The following is a 24,240-nucleotide window of genomic DNA, read 5'->3' on the forward strand; positions in this document are numbered from 1 at the left end:
AAAACAGCTCTTCAGCAGCTACGCGCGCTCCAGGATCTGATCGCCCCTAAGCGGAAACCTCTTAGGACCCTTAGCCATGGGGCGCTGAGACTTCTATTCCTCTTCGGTATAAACACGACGAACAAGAACCCCTCGAGCCCGTGGCACAGAAGGCAGCATTCCTCCTCCCCACGGCCTTTTTAACTTGGGAAGGCGAGATTTTGGCGAGGATGCTGCTGACACGGTCGGGAGGGGCGGGATGAAAGTGTGTCTAACGACAGGTTAATGCAGACCCCCCCGTGACCGCGTGCCCTTCCCGCACACCGCCGACTGCCCCCCGTGCGCTCCTGCGCGGATCCAGGGACCCTGCTCGCTTTAAGGGAGCCTCCCGCGCCCCTCACTCCGCCCCCTCCGGGTCTCTGGGCTCGTCAAAGCCGCCCGAGAGCCATGGTTGGTCCAGGCGGGCGATCGGAGCACCTCCTGGAGCCGGCGCGAGCCGGGGGTGGGGTGCGCCGGGGTGGGGGGGTCTGTTTGTAGTACTCTCAGCCCTGATGTCACAGGCGCGGCAAGGACATCGCAAGGAGGAGTCGGGTTACAGTAAGGATGGGCAGTGCCGCAGGCGGCCCGAGCGCGCGCTCCAGCCGCCGGGGACCGTAGCCGGGGACGGGCAGCCTGCGCGGCGCTCAGCCCGCCGCCCAGGACGCACGCTCGGCGCCCGCCGCCCTGCGCGCCGGGGCCGTTTCCGCCGAATGCGGCCCGACCGCGCGCTGCTCCGCCAGGCGGCCTCGGGTGCGAGCTGATGCCGGAGGCGCTGCGCTGGGGTGCCGGCGGTCCGATTAATGAGAAACATAATGTATTTTGGTGAGTGTTAACTCTGGCGATGGAATGCGGGGGGGAGGGGGCGGGTGCCCAGCGCTTGGTCGGTGCAGGCAAGCCCTTAAAAAAATAAAATAATAAAAAGAATCTTGAAACCGCAAGAATCTGTTACGTTCAACCTACCTCCAGTGGGCATCTGGAGGACCAACCAGGCTGGTGCAGCGTTCGGAGCTTCCTTTGTGTTGATTAGTCGTGGATGAGTTTTAAGTTGGAGACAGAGAGAGACGGGGAGGGGTGGGGGCGCATAAACTTGGCCTCGATTTGTCCGCATGAAGTTGGCTTTTTTAGCCAGGCGAGGGACGGAGAAATGACGCGACGCGGGAAGTCCTGGGCTAACTTAATGGGATGTAAAACAAAGTTCCTCGGCCACCCGTGCCGGGGAAGCCTAGTGGTACCTGCGTGTCGCCGAGCGCTCGGGCTGCGCCCTGGTTGCGAGGCGCAAAGGGGCGAGCCGTGCGGGCGTGCGGGGGGCGCGCAGCCTCCGCGCCGCCCCAGCCTCGCGTCCAGCTAGGGCAGCCTGGCACGGCAGGCAGATTATTTTAAACCGCGAGAGGTCTGGGAGCTGTTAAATATGTGTGCGGCTGAGTTGGGTGCCCCGGTGGGAGCCTCCCTTAGGTTTTCAGCGGAGCCGCCTGCATTTCCAGAAAACATGCTGAGGCTTAGAGCTGGGCTCTCAGAGGAGCGCCGTAGGAGCTGTGCATGCTCCCTGTAAACGCTGCAACTTGCTGCCAGGGGAGGAGGCAAAGCCCCTTCGCTGAGCAAGAAGCCACGGATCAGGACTGAATCGCCTTTCCTCCGCCCTGAAGTTATGCTTTCCTTCTGTGAGCTCCATCCGGTAGCAGCATCGAAGGGCATCTATCTGATATTCAAAGGTTCGTGAGAACAGCCAGAGAGGGGCTGGGGACGGATCGAAGAGGCAGATGGCTCTGGGTGGTTTCTCCGTTAGCTTTAAATAGGAAGTCTAGAGTCGTTTTCAGATGAAAGGAATCTTGAGATAAATGCATGCGGGGAAGTGTTCTTTTCTTGGGGTATTTATTTCCGCGTGTACTGTTTGCTTTCTTTTGTTTTCTCAAGCCTGTGAAACATCTTTGCAAGTATGGAAGGAACACAAGTTGCAAGAGCCGAATGCCTTTAGTTGTCTTGACAGCAGTTTTGATTTCCCTGTAATTTGTGTCATGTTAGAAAGAGGCCTTACAATAATTTAAATGGATATGGAAGAAACACTCCTGATTTCATATCAAATGTAAGCAGAATCCAGAGTTAGACAACACCCTTTTCTGGTGGTTAATGATAGAGGCGGTGAGCTTGTTTATTGGCAATTAATAAAACAGCAAGTGGTTACTGTTGACCGTGAATATATTTTTGATAAATGGAAAAGCTTGTAAAGATAACACGTCTTTTAGACAAAAGAAAATGTTGGCATCTATAGTGATATCCGAGGGGTGGAATGTAGATTGTAATTTTACTTAAAGTTTTCAGCCTCTTGCAACAATTTCTTATGTGATTGCAGTGAGGAAGTAACGTTGACTAGAGGAATGGTGTAGTCTAAAAGTACCGGCCAGAGGCCGTCCATGCTGTAGTGGATCCTCATGTGGCTGTTGGTGAGATGTTCGCCAGGCGAGCTCATGTTATTAACTGTACGCTAGTCCAGCCGTCTTGGGAAGCAGGGTGATTCACAGGGCAATTAGTTTCACTGTGCAATGCAAGTTTTTAATAGTACAAAATGAAATGTGATGTCCTCTTTCAGATGAAATGATACTCTTTTAAAGGCAAGGCTAAAGTTGCCCTGTGTGTCATGAGCATGGTTCAGTCTTACCGTAATTCCAGTATGAGATATGTTTTTCTATTCCCGGAGGAAATCGTGTGGATTCAGGAATGCCGTTTCTCTCAGGTTATGCTCTGCAGCCCCTCGCTCAAGCTGATGGGCGTCTGTAACTCGGAGAGCCCACCTGTCTCGAATAAAACGCCTGGTGCAAGAGCGAGGGCAGGAAGCATGAGCAGTGCAACCCAGGCATGTGAAGATTCAGGAGCGTTCAAGTGTTTGCAGATCCCCTAAGACTATGCTAATATATATATATATATATGTTTATATTTATGTGTATGTGTACATATATATGTTTCTATTTATGTGTATGTGTCCAAAATTTTAGCTATTTCAGGCAGTTTTTCAGAACCATGCTTTTACTTTGCCTGTTACTCTACCTTCATTTTTGAACTGCAAATGATTTATCAAGTCAGGGAGAACCGGGACAAAGGGAAAGCCGGGCTATATTCCTGGGCTTTTCTGGTGATTTGTGGGGATGGGGTAGAGGTCTTAGAATTCTTTTATTTGTGTTTGGAGCTGGGAGTGATGAAGATCATGATGATGCTGTAACATGGGGTGAGTTGATTTGCAGGCGGGATATTTACTTCCTTTATAAATAATCTAGTTTGTCAGTGCCCCCCCCCCGCCCCCCCAGTATAACTGAAGAATCATTGCTTGAATAGGCTGGCTCAGCTTCTCAGCTTCTCTGTCTGCCTTATCCTTAGGGACTGGACAGTTGGACCCTGCCGCTGCTCACTTGGAGTCAGTTGTTTGTATGCAAGTTGGTGGAATATGTTATATTTCCAGGTCTGGAGAACAGCTCGTGTTTGGAGTGTGCTGTCTCAGACTTACATGACTAATGGACTCTTTTAATGGCTTAAGCCTTACTCTTATCTCCTATTGAGATTTCAGTGCATTGTTTCAATAATTGTTCATTCCCACTTACTGCGCAGTGGTTTAAGAGTTTGCTGTTCAGTCACCCTGGATACTTTTGTTAGTCATTCTATCGATCCTGCATTCATTACTTAGAGTTAAAAATAAGGTTCACAAGGAAGAATGAAGCAAGGAAAATCCCAGTCGGCAACCAGGTTGGGATTTACTGTAGATGCAAGAGAGAGTAATAAATGCTTATGAAGTTACCCTCTCCACCCCAAGAAATATTTTACATAGTTAAAAATTACAGGTGCCAAGGATGAACAGCCATTAAACATTTATCCAGAAATAAAAGCAAGGCAGGTGGGAGACTTCATCCCAGATTAAGGAAGAGAGGCCGTGGGTGGTTGTCAGCACAGCAGACCGGAGCCCCTGGATTACAGTTTGGTTAAGAGGAGTGTGCTGTTATGAAGGGCAGGTTCTTTGCTCGAGTGCATCCTGGTTATTTCTCAGAGCCTGGCAGAAGGTTGTAATGGTGTCCTGTCTCTACCTCTGAGACTGTATGTCTGAATCATCTTCCCCTTTCCACCTGGCCCAACACATTTCCCCACTGCTGGAACTGTGAGTCGTTAGCACTGGACACATCAACCTCACAAATTGTCCATGGTTGGTTGGCCAGAGAGGTGCCATGTCACAGCCCTCTGCCACCAGGAGAGAAAATGGGAGGCTGATCGCGCTGAGAAAAATCTCTGTGGCCCAAAATCAGGACACTGTCGGGCCTGGAGTCAGCCAAACGAAGAAAGAAATTATAAAGGAAATGATATGCCTTAAACAAATGAGCAGAACTGAGAGAGGAATGTTAGAGCTCAGGCTAAATGCTACTATTAATGGCCTATTAATTAAACCTGGAGAAAAGGGTGAGCAAAATTTAGAAGGTGTGGATGAACTGTTCAAGTTCAGCTTAGTGTTAATTGTGGATCAGCTGCCTTCCTGAAAATACCTAAGAAAAGTGGGAAAAATACTCAGTGGTGTGTGCCTATCATATCAAGAAATATGTAATTGAGGAAGCTTTTAATATAACAGCTAGGACAAATTTAGTAGGAAAATTCTGGACCAAAGACCTATTCCCCTGCCTGTAATAAACACTGTTGTACATTGTCATGAGAAGGACTTTTGTTTTTCCCTGAGATGTTTAGAACATTCTTAAGTCAGCATTTACACTTCTGGTGTTGGCTGGCCCATCAAGTTTCACCTCTAAAGCAGTGTGTTAGAAAAACAGTTAAGTGGCAAGGTTATGAGGGAGGAAATGAGCAGACACCAGCAGGCAGCAGAAATAAAACATTCCTCTTTTTTGGTGTTTTCAGTAGAAACATTTAAGTTGTCCTAATTAGTTTGTGCTGAGTGACCTGTTATGGGAAATTAGGTCCACTGGAGTCTTTTAAATACTCCAGAGGTGTTTCTGTCTTCCTGAGGCTCCCAGGGAAAGAATAATTCAGGAAGAAATCTGTTAGTCCAGATTCCCCCCTTTTTAAAGTTTGAAGTCATTACTATTATGTTTTATCACAAATAAATCTAAACAATATGCAATAAATTACTACATATACATGATAAGGGTGGAGACTGTGGCAGGTGAATACTGTCGGAAAGGATTACATGCAGGAACCAGAAATCGAAAAGAATTTCAACAACCATAAAGATTTTTCCCTCAAGAGTGTTCTCTGTTAAATTCATATGAAGTTCTTATTTTAAGGACCCAAATTCCAAATTTGATCAATATGCTAGTAATATGGATTCCTTATTAATTTACACCCCTAAATTTTGAGCTAAAATTTACCTTTTTTTTTTTTTAACGAACCTTCTTAGTTGCTGTAATTATATGGAAATGAGATGGGTTTATTTAAGGGATAATTCCAAAATTCATGAGATAATGATGACTTGCAAAGTTACCCTTTCATGGGTGGTGTAATTGTTCCAAAAAACAAATGAAAGATTTAAAGTAGTGTTTTCTGACTTCCATTCCAGAAGATGTGGTCACAGCTGCTTTGACTGAAACCTCCCTTGATAAGACAAGATGTGTTGGCTTATGTGTGTGTGTATGCATGTTTAACGCTGCCTTGTTATATAAGTACTCAAATATTATTCTTCATTCACCACTTTTGTGTATTCCTAAATCTTTTCATATCATTTGAGAGGTAAAACATTCAGTGTTGATTTAATAAGATGGAAATTAAACTATTTTTTGAGCAGAGCTGACTTTTAAGTTTAACAACTATTACATACATTAGAGGTTTTTAAAAAAAATCAAGTCATAAGAATAATTTCCAAGGCTTTTCCTGCTTAAGAAAGACTGATGTTTGTATAACCACAAACCTATTTCTACTTTGACCTTAAGAAAAAGATGTTTCCATTTGTATTACACTATGAAAAACATGTTAAAAAACAACAAAGGTCATAGTCGCTGCCCCCTCCCTCTCTCTTTCTTTAAAGAAGCCATTACATCTCATTTCCCACCAAGATTAGTTTTGCAACAGAATTTCACACATGATTGGTGGCATTAAGAGAAAATACAGCATAAGAAGTGGCTAGAAATATCAAAGCTTAAAGTGGTTGAGATCATGCTTGAACCAAATTGCTAGGGTTGAAAATAGGAAGACGCTTTGCTCTGTGGCAGCGTTAAAATCGTTACGAAGCAGCTGGAAGTCGGCCTTCCTTGAATGTGAACTCCAGGTTTGCACAGCCTTTGAAATGGAAGGTATTGCCATGAAACTCCCGCGATTCCAAGGCCTGAAATGCAGATGATTTTCCATGGGAGCGCTGGGTGGAAGGCATTGAACCCTGTCTCCTTACCAATCTTCCAGTTTTCTCTTTTTTCGCCCACTTGCAATATCACATTTCTGTAAGTAGGGAGGGAAGGAGAAATGTCACCTGGCCAAGGTCAGGAGGGAAGACAGAGGCAGGGTCATGACCGGTGCTCTGAGTGCACCTGCCTGCCCCAAGCACCACTTCACCTGGAGGGAGACGGGGCTCCGGTGGGACGGGGTTGGTCAGCTCCCTGCTCAGCTCAGCGCCAGGCGCATGGGCACCTAGAAATCTGTGTTGAATGTGTAAGATCCAAGGGGTGTTGGCCATCAGACAGCAAGGGAAGTCGCTTCCTCAGCAGATCCTTTAAGGCTGATGTTCTCTCTAACAGCTGGTTTGTGTGTGTTGACAAGAGAAACACTCCTGTCGTTCTTGAAACATCAGCTGTAACAGTAAGGACTGGACCTTAGAAAGTAGATCTTATAATAAATGTAAGGAATTTCACAATCTTTTTTCTGCTTCCGTTCAGATCTTTCTTCACAGGGCTCTACCATGTAAAAAGAGGGCCAAATCTATTAGGATATTAAGACCAATGTGCAAAAATGTCAGAAGAATACCTAAAATCGCCATATAAAATGGTAGAATTATGCTGTGTGTCACGTCACCTGATCTCAGCTTCAGTTTTCACCTGTACCTTGTTTCAGAGAATTTGCCCAGATGTTGGCATTGCCAGGAGGCTGCGATAGGCAGGAGAACCCCCTGTGCATAAGTAGTTGAAAATGCCCAGGAAGGCCACCGATTTCAAAGACTGCCCCTTATTAAGGCTGAAGAAAATGGAGATAAATTTGACACTATTTGCAAGGCTTTTGTAAAACTGTGCTTCACACTTAACCTTTTTCATATTCATTTCTTTTGCTGATGAGGGAAAGTACTTGTGGCAGATTGCTCTGAGGATAAAAACGCAATAATGAATGTAAACGTACTTTAATAAACATGAACACTTGCACTTTTATAGCAATTGATATTTTTCAAAATGCATCCACATTCTGCTTTTTTTTTAATCCTCAGAATGACCCATTGTAGGAGGTAGACGAAATATAATTATTCCTATTTTTAGGGGAGGAATCTGAGACTCCCATGACTGAAACAACTTTCTCAAGGTCACACGGCTAGTCAATGTTAAAGCCAAGACTAATTCTGAGGCTGACTTCAGGGCTCTTCACTCTTTATAGCTGAGCACAGGGGGATATTTTATGAATGGAAGATTATCTGTAATAATAATAATGCCAGAAAAATATTCTAGCTAATAGGCAAAGTAAGTAATACAAATGATTAGGCACTAAGATATATTTGTGTTTGATTTTGTGGAATTCTCATTGATCAGAGGGCTGAACAAAATTCATACTTTTATTTATTTTGTCTTGTCTTTACATCAGCTAGTTAATAATAATCAGAAAACCCCCACCTATTTAGAAGGCGTGAAGCTGCCTCAGGCAGGACCCAGGCTCTCTCCACTGCCTCAGTTTTCCCGAGGCAGTGTCGGATATTAAGGCTTGTACTAATGATATGTTCCATATTCCTGCTGTCTCACGATTTAACTCATTGCTTGTAAAAAAAATGAAGCCATTTGTGCTACAAACTGGTATCTGCAGTGGTACCGTCCCAGTAGTTTTTCAAGATGCAGCCCCAGCCCGCTCTTTATTCCACGACTGATAAAGAGGGGGAAATGGCCTACGTTAGAATTTTAGCTGTTGCACTTGCTGGCTTTGTATCTTTGGGCAAGCCACCACACTTTTTTGATATCCAGACTTTTTTTGTAAAAGGGGACTAATGATAACGTGTTTCCCACAGTTCTATTTTGAGGACTAAAATATACAAGGCATATAAAAGTGCCAGGCCCCAGGAAGTACATGTTAAGCCGTCGGTAAAATGTGATTCCTTCTTGCTTTCGCCCTTTCTAGCCAACCAAATATACAAATGTACACCAATTGCAAAAAGTGATTATTTCTGTTGGGGCAACCAGAATACAGGAACCATGCCAACTAATTCACAAAGAAGGACTTCAATGCAGCGAATTGGTTATATGGGTGATGGAAGAGCTGAGAAGCCGCAGGAGGGATGTGGGGCAACCCAGACATTAGCAGTAGCAAGAAACTGGTAGCTGTAAGATGGGGAGACCGGATGCCATCCTGGAGGCCAGGGCCCAGCGCCTTGGGGGAGGAGTTGGAGTCCTGGCAGGCCTAAGACGTGGAAGGATAGAAGGAGTCAGCCTTAAGCACAGAGAGAGGCAGAGAAATACCCTGGCGTCTCTCTTTTTCCCGCTGTGCAAAGAACTACTTCTGTCCCCTTATTGGTGGAACCGAGCTGACGGCCAACGGACAAGGCAGCCTGGGCACTGCATCCCGCAGGTGTCAGCACCTGGGCCCTCCAGGGAAAGTTCAAGGAGCAGATCTCAGGGCAAACCGGTCAGGGATCTGGAAGGAGATCTTATACCTGATATAAGTAACACTTTAAGTGAGACAGTCATTGCATGAACATCTCAGTTTATGGGAAAGAGGTTCTCTTGGGGGAGATCCAAGTAAGAGGAAAAAGGAAACAGTTGAAGAGCTTTCAGCAATGCCTCACCAGTCCTCCCAGAGCAAGGACCTGCTTTGTCACTTTCTGGAAGTGTGACATTGGACAAATGGGTGACTCTGTATGTCAGCTAATCCCTTTGGACAATGGGTGTAAGAGTCTGACAGTGAGGGTCCATGAGAAATGGAACCCAAGTTTCATAATCTGCAAAGTGCCATATGAAAGGGCCGTCTTACGAGGATGTGAATAACCAAGTGAATTTGAAGAGTGGATTTTGAAGAAAATAACAACAATTTGGAAATAATATGTTCAGCTATGCAGCTTAGCATTCCAGCAGAGATTTCTAGTGCACCGAGGAGGGGAGCATTCGGTTACTTCCTCAAATAGCCCCTTGTATTATGGGGTTACACGTACCTTGGAGGCCACTTCTCATCTGCTCTCTGTCTCATTTCCTGCCCAAGGGGAGCTGCAGGAGCAGAGGCTGTGCAGAGAAGGTGAGCCGGGCAGGGAGCCCTCCACAAAGACGCCGTGCCCCGCACGCCTTCCTCTCCAAGGCCTAATGGGGACAGACACCTTGAAAGCTGAGCGAGTTTATTAATAGTTGTTTGGGAGGAAAGAGGGATTTGGTATCGATTTTTATCTATCCTTCCTTATGTTGCTGGACTTCTAAACATTTCTTTGGCTGACTGGCCCTCCTATTAAAAAACAAATGAAGGTAAAACCTTTTTCCCTTTCTGTATGGAATGATTAGCATGCCTCTTGAAACCTGCTTGTAAAGCCCCGAGACAGTGCAGAACTGACGGTGCCCCGGTTTTGAGGCAAGGCCACAGTAACTGCTGGGGTGCATCGCCCCGCCGTGTACAATGTGGGGGGCTCTGGCTACCACCAGGTGTTTTAAGTAGCTGCCCCGAGGAATGGCAGGCTGTAACCTAGGGGGCTGTGCACTTCTTAAGAGTCACATCTTAAGGCATCTTTATCAGTTAACAGGTGCATTAGAAGGCAGATATTTAAAAAAATATTTTTTTTCCCTTTAAAAAATATGTTGTGTGTAGGATCCTAAACACCAACCTTCTGGTAAATTACTTCTTTCTTGGCACTGTTACCGGGTTTCCCCTAACTTTAACATGCTTACTCAGTAAGACAATTAGTGAGACGCCCAAGGCATGGAGTTGATGGATCTCTTGGCTTTTTTAGAGAATTTCTCGACTCGTTGGTAGAGAGCAGTCCTGGTGCTTACAGGTGATGTGACAACCACTGACTGAGAAGGGGGATTTAACAAAGACTGGATGCCTGCTTCTTGCCAGAGGCTGGTGTGAGTTATTTTATTGGCACCCTATTACCATCCTTAAGAGGAATTTCAATGGATCTGAATTCTGGCCAAACAAAGGAATTCCCTGGGTAACTTTGAAATGATGCTATTGTCAAGGCCCCACCATAATCTGATTGAATTAATCTCTCTGGGGGTGGAGCCCAGGCGTCTAAACTTTCTTTTAAAACACCTCTGGATTTTGAAGGATGTCCAGAATTGAGAACCCCGAAGATGGGTAATTTAACCACTTTACAAAGTACATCCTGTGCCCTATGAATTCACAGCTTGCCCCACATCACCCAGGCAGCAGGAGCAGGATTACAGCCCGAGTCAATCTGAATTTAAAGCCTATGTTCTTTCCTCCCCAACACACTATTTCCCCTTAGGGCAGGGGTGGGAAATATCTGTCTCTCTGTTCATATTGGCCCTCGAAATCTTTTGGTCTGGCCCTGCCAAGGCAACCGCAGGCAGGACTGGAAATTCAATAAATCTAGGAGGTTTTTTCATAGCTAATTTTTAAGTTGATAATTTTGTAGGGCCTGCTAATGATGTTATAAATATCCAAGTGGCCTTTGGCAGAAAAAAGGTTCCCCACCCCTGCCTTAGGGTAATCAGTCCAGGGCATAAAGTCCCAGCTTGATTACAAACTGCCCTGTGCTGCCCCCTGGTTTCCAGAGTGGGAGTCCCTAGCGATGAGCTCCCCTCCTTTATACTTAGGACTCTTCATAGAGCTGGCACCAAAAGGAGGTTCATTCTACACTAGTCGATTGATGATCGCAGTAGTATGGTTCTGGAAAGGATTTTAGAACCTTTCTCAAAATTTAATGTTGGTACAAGTCACCCAAGGATCAGTAGGTCTCAGGTGTGACCTGGGATTCTGCCTTTCGAACAAGCTCCCAGGTGATGTTGGTGCTGCTGGTCTGCTGACCACACTTTAAGTAATAAGGCTTTAGAGGTGGTTTAGCTGAGCTTTGTTTACTGCCTTCTGCAGATATGGGAAATCAGGTCTAAGTGTCTAAACTAAATTGCTCTAATTATATTCTACACCATACTGAATGGTTGGTCCATGGTTAGAGTTCCACTTAGGGTGACCAGCTACCCCATTTTGCCTGATACTGAGGGGGAATCTCTGGATGTGGGGCTTTCGTTGCTGAAATGAAGGAAGTCTCAGGCAGCCTGGGATGAATTGGTCACGCTAGTTCCAATAGATCAAGTTCAAATCCTAAATTCAATACCCAAGACCAAATTCCCCATGGAGAACTTGGGCAAGTGACTTGATTTCTTTGAACCTTGGTTTCCCTACCTGTGAAGCTGAAATAATCAGTGCAGCTTCCTAGGATCACTGCAAGGATTCAGTTAGGTGGCATGACACAGCATTCGACGCACTGTCACCATGGTCATTCACACTAAGCGTTGGCAGCGGCTGTTGCCACGAATTCACAGACCTGACTCTGCATTCCTCTTCATGACCGAAAAGAAGAAATACCCCAAAGATCAAGTATAAGTGCTCATGGATCATCTTTATTGCACCATCACTGTTCAGAGAGAACAGCTTATAAATCACCTCCTGCCCTGAGATACGATGGGCGAGCCGGGGTGAAGTCATTCTCAGTTCACTCTGCAGTTTGCCTACCCTGAATATCAATACTAATGGTTTTTGTTTGCTGTTTAGGGAAAGAAAGGCCTGGCTAAGGCTTAGCCACCTGGGGACATTTTGAACTGGCCCCTCATGTTCCTGTCAACCTTGCTTATCCATTAGTGTTTCTCTGAGCTCTGTAACAGCCTATGAGGGCAGCCGCAGCTAATGACCGTGCCTTCCATCTCCTCACCTGTCATTGCGCTCACGATCGATATCTTTAAAACAACATGCACACACATAGACAAGGTTGCACTTATGCTGAAGCCTCCACTAAATGTCTGTGGAGGGGAAAATAGAAAGACTTTTAACTTACACTCTTCCTAGCGCAGGGCCTGGCACGTGGACCCTGAGTCGTAAATGTTTATTGAGTGGAATGCCAGCCCTGGGCATCTGTCTCTGATGAACTTCCAGTGGAGACCTGAGGTTCCACTTCCTGGTGCTCGGTTGGCTGGTGTTGAGTGAGTGACGCTGGCTTTGCCAGACCTTACTTAGCACAGCCAATCCACTCACCTCCAGTCCAATACCATCCGCTCATCAGAGCATTGAGCCTGCCAAATAGGTGACTTTTACGTGCAAAGCAGAGTGCACCTTTTGTGTTTTTGTTATGACTGGTAAGTAGGGCAGCTACAAGCAGGAAATTATGCCACAGTAGGGGTTACTGGGCCTGAACGGCTGCTGACTCGCATTTTTGACAAGAAAACAAGTGAACAACAAAGCAGAAGCTACTCTTGCTTTCCTGGAGCATAAAATGCAGTTGCAGAAAGGGCCCAACTTAATTGCATTTTCACTGATCATGTCCATTTTAGAGGCAAAATTGGGAGACTTTTGTCTCTGTTCCCATCTTCTTTGCTACTGTTATAGCCTATGACATCATTGAACATAGGAAGTCAAAGTCTCCACTTCACAGACAGGAAAATGGAAGACTGGTGATTAGTAAATGCATATGTCTGGCTAGTACCAATACTCAAATTGAAAATTAAAACCAAGTCTTGATCCAGTGGTGCAAATTTGGATGAATTGCCCCCTGAGCCTCAGCTTCCAAATCAGTAAATTGAGAGGAGGTGAACTCGCCCTACCTCACAAGGCAGAGCTATAAGTGCTAAAAAGAGCTAAGATTTATTAAGTACTTAGTTTTTGCCAGCTGCTGTTTTAAGTGTATCACCTCACCCAGACCTCATAGCTGCCTTGTGATGGAGGAATGATCACTGTGCCTGTTTTACAGGTGAGGAAATGAGGTACAGAGATTAAGCAGTGAGACTATAGTAAGCAGCTGAGCTGGGTCATACTCGAGATGTCTAGTTCCCTGGCGCAGGCTCCGGGCCACCCTGTTCTGCGTGACCTTGAGTAAATCTCACCCTCTGAAAGCCCAAGCCCGGGAGGCTAGTTGCACTATTCAGGTAGAGCAGCGGGGTTTTGAGGCAGGCAACACACTAAAAAGTGAACCAACACACGAGCTGATTCTTCTCCACTTGCATGCCAAGCAGGCACCTGGTGGTGGGAACCGAGACAGATCAGGGAAAAATTCCAGTTCCTTTCCAGAAAGCACAAGGGCAGATGTAAAATCTTGTTCATGGAACATGCAACGTCAGAGCCAGCAATGCTCCAAGACCCTGGCTTACAAGTAATGCCAATCACAATGATAGCTGACTTCTGTGTGCTGGGAGATGTGCCCTGGACTTTGCCTGTGCGTTTGTGCCTGATAGCAGGGCCCCATTCTTCCAAATGGATTTCCTTTCTCACTGAGTTCTTCCTGGGTGCATCGTGCATTGTGCCCCATGTGGGGGTGATCTTTTCGTATCTGCTAATAATTCAGGCTTCTTTTAGGTCCATGGAACGCCAGGAACCGAGAGAGACCATAAAAATCTTTCTAGACCCGCAATAGAATAGTTTCTATTTTTCAAAACGATAATATGTGTACAGTTTTAAAAATTGAATATTCTAAATGGGTAAATAGTGAAAACTAAACCTACTTGTAACTTAGAGTAGTTTGTTGTATTTGAGAGACTAAATTCTTTGGAAGGCAGGGGAAGAGGAGTGGGGGAAATGGTTGAAAGTGGTCAAGAGGTTTGTAATGTACACATGGTGACTATAGTTAATAATACTGTATTGTATGTTTGAGAGTTACTAAGAGAGTAGATCTTAAAAGCTTTCTCACAAGGAAAAAGAATTGAAACAATATAAGATGATGGATATAAATTAAACCTACTGTGGTGATCATTTCTTAATATATACATATATCTAATCATTATACTGTACACCTAAAACATATAAAATATATCAATTATATCTCAATAAAATTGGAAAGAATGCATTCTATGGAAGGATATATGTATACCCACCCCCCTCTTTCTTACATGGATTGGGAGCACATCATATACCCTGTTTTGCATATTGCTTTATTTAACATATATTGGTGGTTTTCGTTCTTTTTCCTTTATGGCTATGTAGTATTCTAATGCAAGAACATGTTTTGTTTTATTTTACTGGCCCCTTTAAAAGAAAAATAAGTTCTTTCCATTATTTTTCTAATAAAAACCATGAATATAGTTGTGCATATGTAACTCTTTGTGCACATGGACACACATTCATAGCATACATTCTTAGACATGGAATTTATGGGGCAAGGCATATTTAATTCTCATGGGTATTTCCAAATTCTTATTGGTAAATTTCTCCATGTATTTCTGTCATTAAAAAATAAAACAGTGGCTTTCAAACAGGTACCTGCTTATGTGAAAACTGCCTGGCAGGTTGTCAGAGCCTGGCTTCTCAGAGTGGAGCAAAGTGCAGAGGGGAGCGGCTGCTCGCTTTTTTTGTTTTTGCTTTCCCTTCCCCAATGTGTTCCTCTATTTCACTTCCATTGTGCTAGTTCCATGTGGATATTAGTTTCAGTATTCAAAAAAGCAGTGGTGCTATAGAATAGACAGGTTTCCTATGCTTTAGAGTGGGAATCCATACAACAGGAAGGATGCATCTTGTAAGTGACATTGTGCCCTCCTGCCTCAAAGCTAGAATGTTGCTCCTTGAAAGACTTCTAAATCAATTAGATCTAAAGCCAAATATGGTTGGCAGTTTCATTTTCTTTTGCAGCCAGTGGGCATTAAAAGGTACAAGCACATTTGCATAATTACATATTTCAGTGTTTTTTTCCTTCTACTCCTACCTCGATAGTCTTGTGTTACTTTTTCAGCATTTCTATTCACAACACATTAGGCTTAGAAATAATCTGGAATGTCTACAACATGTCTCTATGGAAAAATGCCACATTTATTAAGAGAAAAAAGTCCCCAAGTCATGATAATGGTCACCATTTATTGAGCTCTTAAGCTCTTTACAAACATCAAGTCCTTTATTCCCTAACGGGATGATTTTTTTTTTTTTTAATGAAGTAGATTAATTCTCTCTACAAAGGAGGAAAGATGTGATTAAAGGTTAAGTTTCTTGCCCAAGATCGCATGGCTTGAAAATGGCAGGTACAGGATTCAAACCCAAGGTCTTCTGATTGGGCATCTTGTGGGCCAAAATGTGGACACCACCCTTTACACTTTCCATTTGGCACACTACTCTTGGGTCATGTCTGTGAAATTTGGTACTAGGGGACTTTTATATAAAGTGGAAATTCTCACTTTCAGGGTTCTTGCTGTTGAATAGTCTTAAGGACAATCACAGCAATTCCTGCTAAGGTATAAGTAGTACTGAGAGCTCTACCCTACAGCAGGGGCTCTGAAGAGGGAGGGGTGACCAGTTTTCTGTTCTGTCTTCTGTTGAAGAGACCGTCTCCCGTGTTAACTGCTGTCTCTTTGGACCATCTTAGCATGCCCTAGTGCTTACTAAGCAACACAATTTAGGTGAAGGAAACCAGTAAATCATTGTACTTTATAATATGCTAATTAGGAATGCTCTGTAGAACTCATTGTCTAGTGTCCTAATTTACATCCCTTCTGTTTGTTGAGCCATTGAAAGTTCTCCCCCACCCTATTCAACATATACATCTTGTGCAAAATACATTAAAATAATTTCATATCTGGATGTCAGGCTCTCACCTGACATCCTTATGTTTTCAGGTGAGGAAAAGGAAGATTATAGTTTAATCCTTTAACCCAAATAAAGAGTTAATAGTGAGTGGGAGAGCTGGGCTGCCTAGAATTCAGGTCTGTTGACTCCCTCCCAGTACCATCTGCCCTCCTTGGGATGCAAGAGGGATGTTCATGGGCTCATTCTTCCTTCACAACAAATCTAAGAGATGAATATTATTCTTCCCATTTTATAGATGAAGAAACTGGCATTACGTTACTTCTCCAAGGTTATACAGAAAGTGTGGGAGCCAGGAGTTGAATTCAGGCTCATACACTGTCTGCCTCTCCTCTTTGCCTCTTGGATTCAAGGCTTCAGGCTGCTATTATGTGCATTAGGTTTAAAAGTGGGTGGGTCCCTGTAGTTCTCAGGGTCTAAATGAATTCAGAGCTCTCACCCAGCCCTAAAAACCACTAATCCTACAATAGCTGTGGGGATAAAAGGGTGGAACTCATTGGAGCAATAAAACACTGCAGCTCACATGAGTCCCAAAAGCATGATCCAATCTCCCTCATTCCATTCGTCACTGTCAGCAGTGGGCATCATTTATCTCTCGTGTGAACTGCTGTAATTGTCTCTAATGAGTTTCCTGATTTGATTCTCTCATGCTTCCAACTCATCCAGCACTTTGCTGTCCCAAGGCGTAGCTATAGACATGCTACTCCCCTGCCAACACGCACACATACCCCGATGCCTCCAGTGGTCCTAATTTCCTGATCCAGAGCTTCCAGACTCCTTTCCAGGTGGTCAGTGCAGCCCAAGTTTTGGCCCCAATTCACATTTTTCCAAAACTCTCCTTATTTCATCCTAAGCTCTGCAAATCACTCCCTGCTTCTTAGCACTTCTGAAACTTTGTCTCACATTGTCCTCCTACCTGATTATGTAGCTTGTTTTTGCTTCTGTGTCTCCAAAAATCTAAGCATTCATTATTGTTTGCTCTTGTATTTTTTTTCTGGCTTTTCATTGTTTTATGTAAAAAGACACTCTTACAAATTCTTCAAGAAGGTCCACTTGCAAATGCCCCATCTTTAGGAAGACTGTCTAATTCTTTATAAAAGGAACACGCACCTCTTCTCTGAATTTCCATGTATGGTATTGTCACAACCTGTCTCAGAAAAAAAACTGGAGTGTTTTCAAAGTTCTATGTTCTATATTTCTCTGAGTCAGAATCTCCAGGGATGGAGGCCAGGAATTAGTATTTTCAACATTCCCCCCCTCCAAATTTAATATCACTAGATTCTCAGTTAACTCTCCATAAATAAACCTATAAATGTAATGCTATCACACTTAAAATACTAATGGTGAACTAGACAAAATTATACAATTTATCTGAAAGAGGAGACATAAGCAAACTCTCCAGGAAATTATGAGGAAGGATGTTCTGACAGGAGAGACTTATCCTAAATTAGATCATAAAACCATAATAATTAAATAATTTGGTTCTGAATGATAGGTAATAAAAAGAAGATTAGAATATCTAGAAGTAAACGTTAATACTTGTGTATACGGGGATTTAGGCTATGATAAAAATGACATTTCAGTTCATTGTTGAGACCAGGAAGTATTAAATGATTTAGATACAGCTGGATAAACATTTAGACAAATAAATACAGTATATTCCTGTTTCATTTCTTACACCAAATAAATTATTGAACAAAGATTCAAACATAAAAACTGAAGCCATAAATTTATAGAAGGAAGCCCAGGTGAGAATAAATTTATACTTTTTCAATGGGAAATACTTTTGTAATCAGGATACAAACCCCACACTATAAAGGGGACAGGTAATAAGTACTAACTGCATAAAATGAATAACTTGTGTTAGGGAAAAAATTTAACTCAAAAACTAAGTAAAAATCAACAAATGACAAATTTGGAAAATAGTACTTAAACAGCAGTGTCAGAGAAATGGCCAATATCTTTAATTGACAAAGAGGCCATGGGAATTGATGAGACAAGACAAAGGGCTGAAGAGAAAAGTGAAGAATGTGAGCAAACACATGACAAATAAAGACATATTTTGCCAGTGAAAATATAGAACTACACTAATTTCACTCATACTTAACACAATATAAATGAGAATTATGGGACATATATATATATACATATAGATATGGATACATATATGTGTGTGTGTGTGTATATTTCCATCACTTAGCAGATTGATAAATATTTAAAAGTTGGACAACATTTTAAGAGTTGGGTGTGGGAGTGGCCACTCAGACATGGTCCTGTGTGAGAGAATAAATTTTTGCAAACTCTACACAGGTGATTTGATAATACTTATATATACGTGTGTTTTTTATAGCAAGTATTTTCTGCCCTAGTAAGCTTGTTTCTAGGAACATACTGTATATTCCCAAAAGGTCATGCATACGATTAAGGATGTTAAATACAGGGTTGGTTTTTAAAGTGCAAACTAGAAACAACAAAGGTGAACATCAGTAGGGGACACATTAAATAAAATTACGGTACATTCAAACTTTTGAATAGTGTGCACCCATGAAAAAATAGATATGTTTTTATGTTGTGATGAGGGGAAAAAATAGAATATAACAGCAATAAAAGCAAGGCTCAGAGGGGTAAAGAGGAGTCCCAAAAGAAACCCCCATGGGAGTAAAAACTTAAAGTTTTGTGATAGCTGTACTGATATATCCATTTCCAAAAAGAAACATAAGAAATTGTTAGCAGTTGTTAGAGTTGGGTTGGATTTATGCTTTTTAGGTCAGTCGGTGCAGATAGAACGCTCCGCTAGGCCAGGGGTTCTTGCCTGTTTTGCTCAGTGCTTTATGGCCGGCATGAGAGGGGTGGGAGAAGGCCTCCTGTTCACCCTTCCTGAATTAGCAGAGAGAATAGCTCAGCATGGAATGAAATAGAATTTCTGCTTCTGCACTCAGAACAGAGGCAGTCAAGAACTCTAGCCATTTTATTAGTAGGTTCCTCATGTAGATGGCGAGTTCTGCCGTGTCCCAGGTATTGTTCTAGATACTAGAGGTAAATCAAGAAGCAAAACATAGATCCTTGCTCTTGAAAAATGTACGTTTTCTTGGGGAGAGACAGATATTAAACAACAAACATGATTAATACATAAATACATAGTATGTTAGAATAGAAGAGGAGCTATGGATGGGAATTGCAGCTCGGGAGAGACCTGGCAAACCACTGGAGGGGTGGGCGTCTGGCTGGAGAGGGCGTCCCCATGAAGGTCATATTTCAGCAGAGATTTGAATGCTGAATCCCTCCGGTGCCATTAACCAGCTGAGTAAGTTGAGCAGAGCTTCTCACCACACTGTTTTCTCACCTGTAAAGTGGCAAAAAATATGTAACCTGTGCTGTGTTGGGAATGAAGCGGGCAAACCTCCGTAATGCAGATGACCAACAGGAGATCTTCAGAAAGCTGTAGACTTTTGTTGCTTGTTTGATTTCACATCCAAGTGGTCTTAACTTTTGTTTAAAAAAGGTAAACAGGTTTTCAACTAAATGTACTTTTTGGGGTGGGCATGTGTCCCGAGACGGTGTCACAAAGGTCTTGTGCCCCTAGGACCTGGGAGAAGCTTGGCTTCGTTTTGATTCGCTGTTTGTTCTATTTATTTATTTACTTTTGTTTTGTTTTCCTGTAAACTGATCCTGGGAAAGGAAATGCCACCGTACTGGCTGGGTGGGAATCTGAGCTTTTCTTCCTTTTACCTTTTATAATATTGGGGAACCACCTGGGTCCTGACCTGAACCGGCTGGTGTGAGGCAGCAGAGACCAGAAAGCAGCACGTGCCGGGCAGGCAGAAGGGGGAGCCAGGGCTGCAGGGACCCGGGAACTCCCCGAGGACGGCCGGGCCGGAGACCCGCTCTTTAAGGGGTGTGCAGGCTCCCAAAGCGATGTGGGATGGCAGAGGGGGAGACGGGGAAACTGGTGAGTGAGGCCAATTACACCGTCGATTTGGAGGCAGTTAGGGTTCCTTGCAGGTTTTGGGACCCTTGTTCAGTTCAGCAGTCTTCAAAATGGGTTTGAAACCTGGAGAAAAGGCTCGAGCCTCTTTGGCGTGGACACTGGCAAGAGAATCTAGGTCCCATCAGGGGAGAGGAGATAGGAGGAATTTGAAGCGGGAGGCATGGAACCCCAATGGGCCCCATGACGGGGTGGGAAAGGAAAATCGAAGCTGCATCTCACAGGTAACTGTGGCCTCCTTAGCTGGGAGAGGGAGAGAATTCGAAGTTCCTCCCGTAGGAGGGACCCATGCTCCTGAGAATTCAGGCCTCAGTCTGCCAGGCAGCCCTGGGCCTGCTAAATGGGCACCAGGGCATTTCCTAACTCAGAGAAACAAATAAGGCCTAAGTGCCAGGTAGCCGAATGCATTGTTTATCAAAGGTAAAAGGGAGAGGGAGAGAGAGGAAGAATGCTATATACACACAGCAGACAAAATATCTATTGTACACACACTATGGTGTCTAAGGAGAAGTTTTTATCCACAGCTGCTTGCTGGTTTGTGCAACCACAGGGGAGGGAACTACTATTGTACCTCATGTGTGTAACAAACAGAGACTTATATTACTTGTCCCCTTTGGGGACCCGGCGCCACCCCTGCTGTCCTATTTGCAGACGTCTGTGGAAGATGGGACACTGTAACAGTTCAGACATAAGTGCCAAGCTGAGCTTCAGATTCCAGGCTTATCTTTGAAAAATACAGTTGACAGACTTTGTGTATTTATAAACACATATTTTCCATAGAGTGTAACTTTATACTTGCATAACTTAAACTAATCTGAATTGATATTACTACTATTGCTAAGGGATTTAAGGTTCAAAAGCATTTTAACATAAATTAGATACTCTCCAAAATAGGATGTTCTTGTCTTCATTTTTGTTATAAAACCTCAAAGAAACTCAAAGCACAAGAAAATTATTCCTTTCTATTTAATGAGCGGGATCTTTGTGTATTTGTGGAGTCTTGGTACTCTCTTCTCCGGATTATTTCTTCTTATAACCATGGGAAGGATGTTCCGGACCACTGAGAGACAGAGCCTGTCCAGAGGACTTCGCTTGCCCTTTTTTCCAATGCAGTGAAATATCCAACCAGGTTCAGATTTCCTCACCCTGCTTCAGCTCTCTGCCTGAAGGTGGGAATCTGAAATCCTTTGACTGATCCTGGGTGTCTGAACTGGCAGAGTAAGGACCAGCACCCGCTGAGATCCTGTAGAGGACATCTGGGCAACCATTCCAGCAATGGAGAGGGGAAGTGGATATTACCCTTTCCAGGAATAAAGATCACAGGGTCATATGTACATTTAAACTCACCTCATTAGAGACAATTCTATTGCAATTTTCGTGTAATAATGAGAGATGCTAAAATATAAAGGAAGGACTTCTAAGCAAAGTATGTTATTCAGCATATGGGCATATGCTATTCATGCCCCCACAATTGTGAAGTTTATGTTACAGGGAAAAGGTACAAATAATTGCATGGTTACCATCTGGGATTGTTTTTGTTACCATTTGGAAATCTTCCCGAGGCTCTCCTCTCTCTCCTCACCAACTGCCCCCATAGAGAAGGTCTTCAGATTAGATAACGTGCGACTCGTGGGGCAAACACATTGTTAATATTTGCGATCGTAAATATGTGCTAAAATTACAGTAGCTTTACAGAATGAAAGGGACCTTGATGATTTCTTCGGGTCGGTGTTTTCAAAGTGGAGTGCACAGCAGAATCACCCAGAGGACATGTGAGACACAGATGGCTGGGCTCCACTCCCACGGCTTCTGATTGAGTAGGTCTGAGGCAGGACCTGAGAATTTGCATTCCTCAGGGGTTCCCAGGTGATGCTGATGTTGCTGATCAAAGGAAAACACTTTAAGAACCCCTCTTCTAGGCCAGTAGTTCTCAACCTTGGATGCATATTTGAATCTCTGGGGGAAGTTTTTAAAACCCCAATGCCCAGGCCACACCCCTGACTAATTTAAATTGGATTCTCCAGAAGTGAGAACTAAGCATCAGTATTTTTTTCAGGATCCCTAGATGATTCCAATGTGCAGCTAAGTTTGAAAAACACTCTTCTAGGCCCACCTTTCTCCTTATTTTTCAATGAAGAAATGCAACCAAGAGAAGGGAAAGCATTCGGGATCATACAGCTCGTTATGGACAGAGTTCATCTGATGTCTGGACCAGGTCACTTTTACTACATAACCAGGAAGCTGAGATTTAAAATTTAGCAGCAATTGCATATTGTGACTTCTGCCTGAGAGTCGCCTGAGATCTTGTTAAAATGTGGATTCTGTCTCAGAAGGTCTGAGAGTCTGCGTTTCTAACAATCCCCCAGGTTTGATCCATGCAGCTGGCTCACAGAACACACTTTCAGGAGTGAGGGTGAAATGTACCTTTCCCTGGGCCTAATCAGTATTTTAACAATAGAACCATGACCTCAAATACAAGACAATAGCCACTACAGGGAAAATTGGCATATCTTAAGCAACTATATTTGACCAATTTCTAGCCATTTAAAATTTTAGAAGCTTTTAAATAATCTTTTCTTCCTTTATTTTTTGGGGTTTGAATTTTAATAACGTTAACCTTTTAAACTTTCTGCTGAAAATACAGCTTGACAGTAAGGAGAAAGTAAAAATTGAGTGATTTGGAGGTAACTAAAACCACAACACTAATTGTTTTTAAAATGGATTCAATTCAGTTTTTCAATTCTGTCTGAATATTCCTAAATCCTTTTGGAAAGTAAACACTTTAATTGTTTTAGTTTTTCTTCCCTGATTCCATATTTAGAAGAAGGTATTATAGCATTCTGATCATGATTTTGGCCTCTGGAATCAGAATATTGGGCTCAAGTCCAGGCTTTGCCACTAACACACTATTTCATTATGAGCACAGCACTTAATCTTGATGAGCTTCAGTTTTCTCATCTATGAAATGGGAGTAATAAAGGTACCCGCCTTGTAGGGTTTTTGAGAGGATTTACTCAACCACTACTGGAAAGTTCTTAGCGCATCAGGCACCTGGTAAGCACTGAAACACTGGCTTTCACTGTTATCCTACCTCGTCGGCTGGTGGCCACAGCTGAATGACTGCTGCAGACACCAGTGTTCCCCAGGACACCATCCTCTGACACATCTGTCAGGAACGTCCGTGGAAGTGTTTCTCAGGAGACCAGATCAGAACCATTCTCCATATCACCCCGAGGGGATCAGACTGCAGCGTGGAGAAGCCTGGTCAGCAGCAAGCCGGCTGAGCGCTCCAGGGACCGTCCCAGCGAGTTGGCCCCGAGGGCCCCAGACCCTATGGGGTACATCACATAAGTTCATGTGCTCGGGACACTATATGGCAAACAACCTTGCACTTGTCACTCAGTGGTTCCCAAAGTGTGGTGCCAACACCAGTAGCAATTGAATCTCTTAAAAACTTGTTAGAAATGCAGATTCTCTGCCTTCACCTCAGACTGACTGACTATGAAACTCTGGAGTAGGACCCACTAGTCTGTATCTTCAGGAGTCTTCCAGGCGACTCTGAGGCAGGGGAGCATTTGTAAAGCACTGCTCTAGACATAGGGAGCCCTAATGGACTTGAATTAGAAGGCTAATATGATGGAGCTTTATATTTTGGAAAGATTACCTTGGTATACAATGGAGCATAGATTCCAGTCTCTGGATTAGGGTTGCAGATAAATCCAGGAAGTTATCTCAAGGGATTTGAAAATCTTACATGGCCCCAAATATTATCTGCAAGATTGAAAATTCCAGAGGGGCTCGGAACATTCTCTTGTACATATCCATTCTCCCCTTCCCTTGAATGTACTAAGTGATTTTATGATTTACAAGGAAAATCCATTTAAAGGCATAATTGTATTTTTAAAAAATCTTTTCACCATATATTTTCTCAATCAACTGATAGCTGGAGGTAAAGCATTTACTCATTCAATATTTAGTAAGGATTTCTGTGTGCCAGAAACTTTTCTTGCCACTGAGGACAGAAAAGGAACAAAAGAAAGAAAATTTCTTACCCTGATGGGACTTACATTCTCGTGGGGATAGAGAGATATGCCAAAATAAATAAGGAAAACCTTGTCTATGCTGTATAGGAACACATTTTTATGCAGAAAAATAAAGGAAGGAAGGGTAAAAGGAAATGCTGGGGATTCAGGGGAAGTTTCAATGAAAAGATGAACTTTGAGTAATATATTTCAGAAGCTCAGAAATCAAGCCAGGCATATACATGGGCAAAAATTGTCTCATGCACGGGGAACAGCACATGTAAAAGGCCTGAGGGAGGGCTGTCCCTGACATGTTAAAGGAATGACGTGGCTGTAGTGAAGATCCCG

General features: G+C 43.4%; 1 protein-coding gene across 1 annotated transcript in view; it reads left to right on the plus strand.

The window, feature by feature from the left end:
- Window positions 1-682: 682 nt before the first annotated feature.
- ZNF385D (zinc finger protein 385D) overlaps window positions 683-24,240 on the plus strand; it is a 240,838-nt gene continuing 217,280 nt past the window's right edge. Inside the window, exon 1 of the mRNA XM_016198781.2 lies at window positions 683-840. Coding sequence (XP_016054267.2) covers window positions 819-840 — 22 coding nt within the window. The 5' untranslated portion in view covers window positions 683-818. The remainder of the gene's footprint in view (window positions 841-24,240) is intronic.

This window comes from Miniopterus natalensis, chromosome 15, assembly GCF_054644295.1.
Source record: "Miniopterus natalensis isolate mMinNat1 chromosome 15, mMinNat1.hap1, whole genome shotgun sequence".
Lineage (NCBI taxonomy): Eukaryota > Metazoa > Chordata > Mammalia > Chiroptera > Miniopteridae > Miniopterus > Miniopterus natalensis.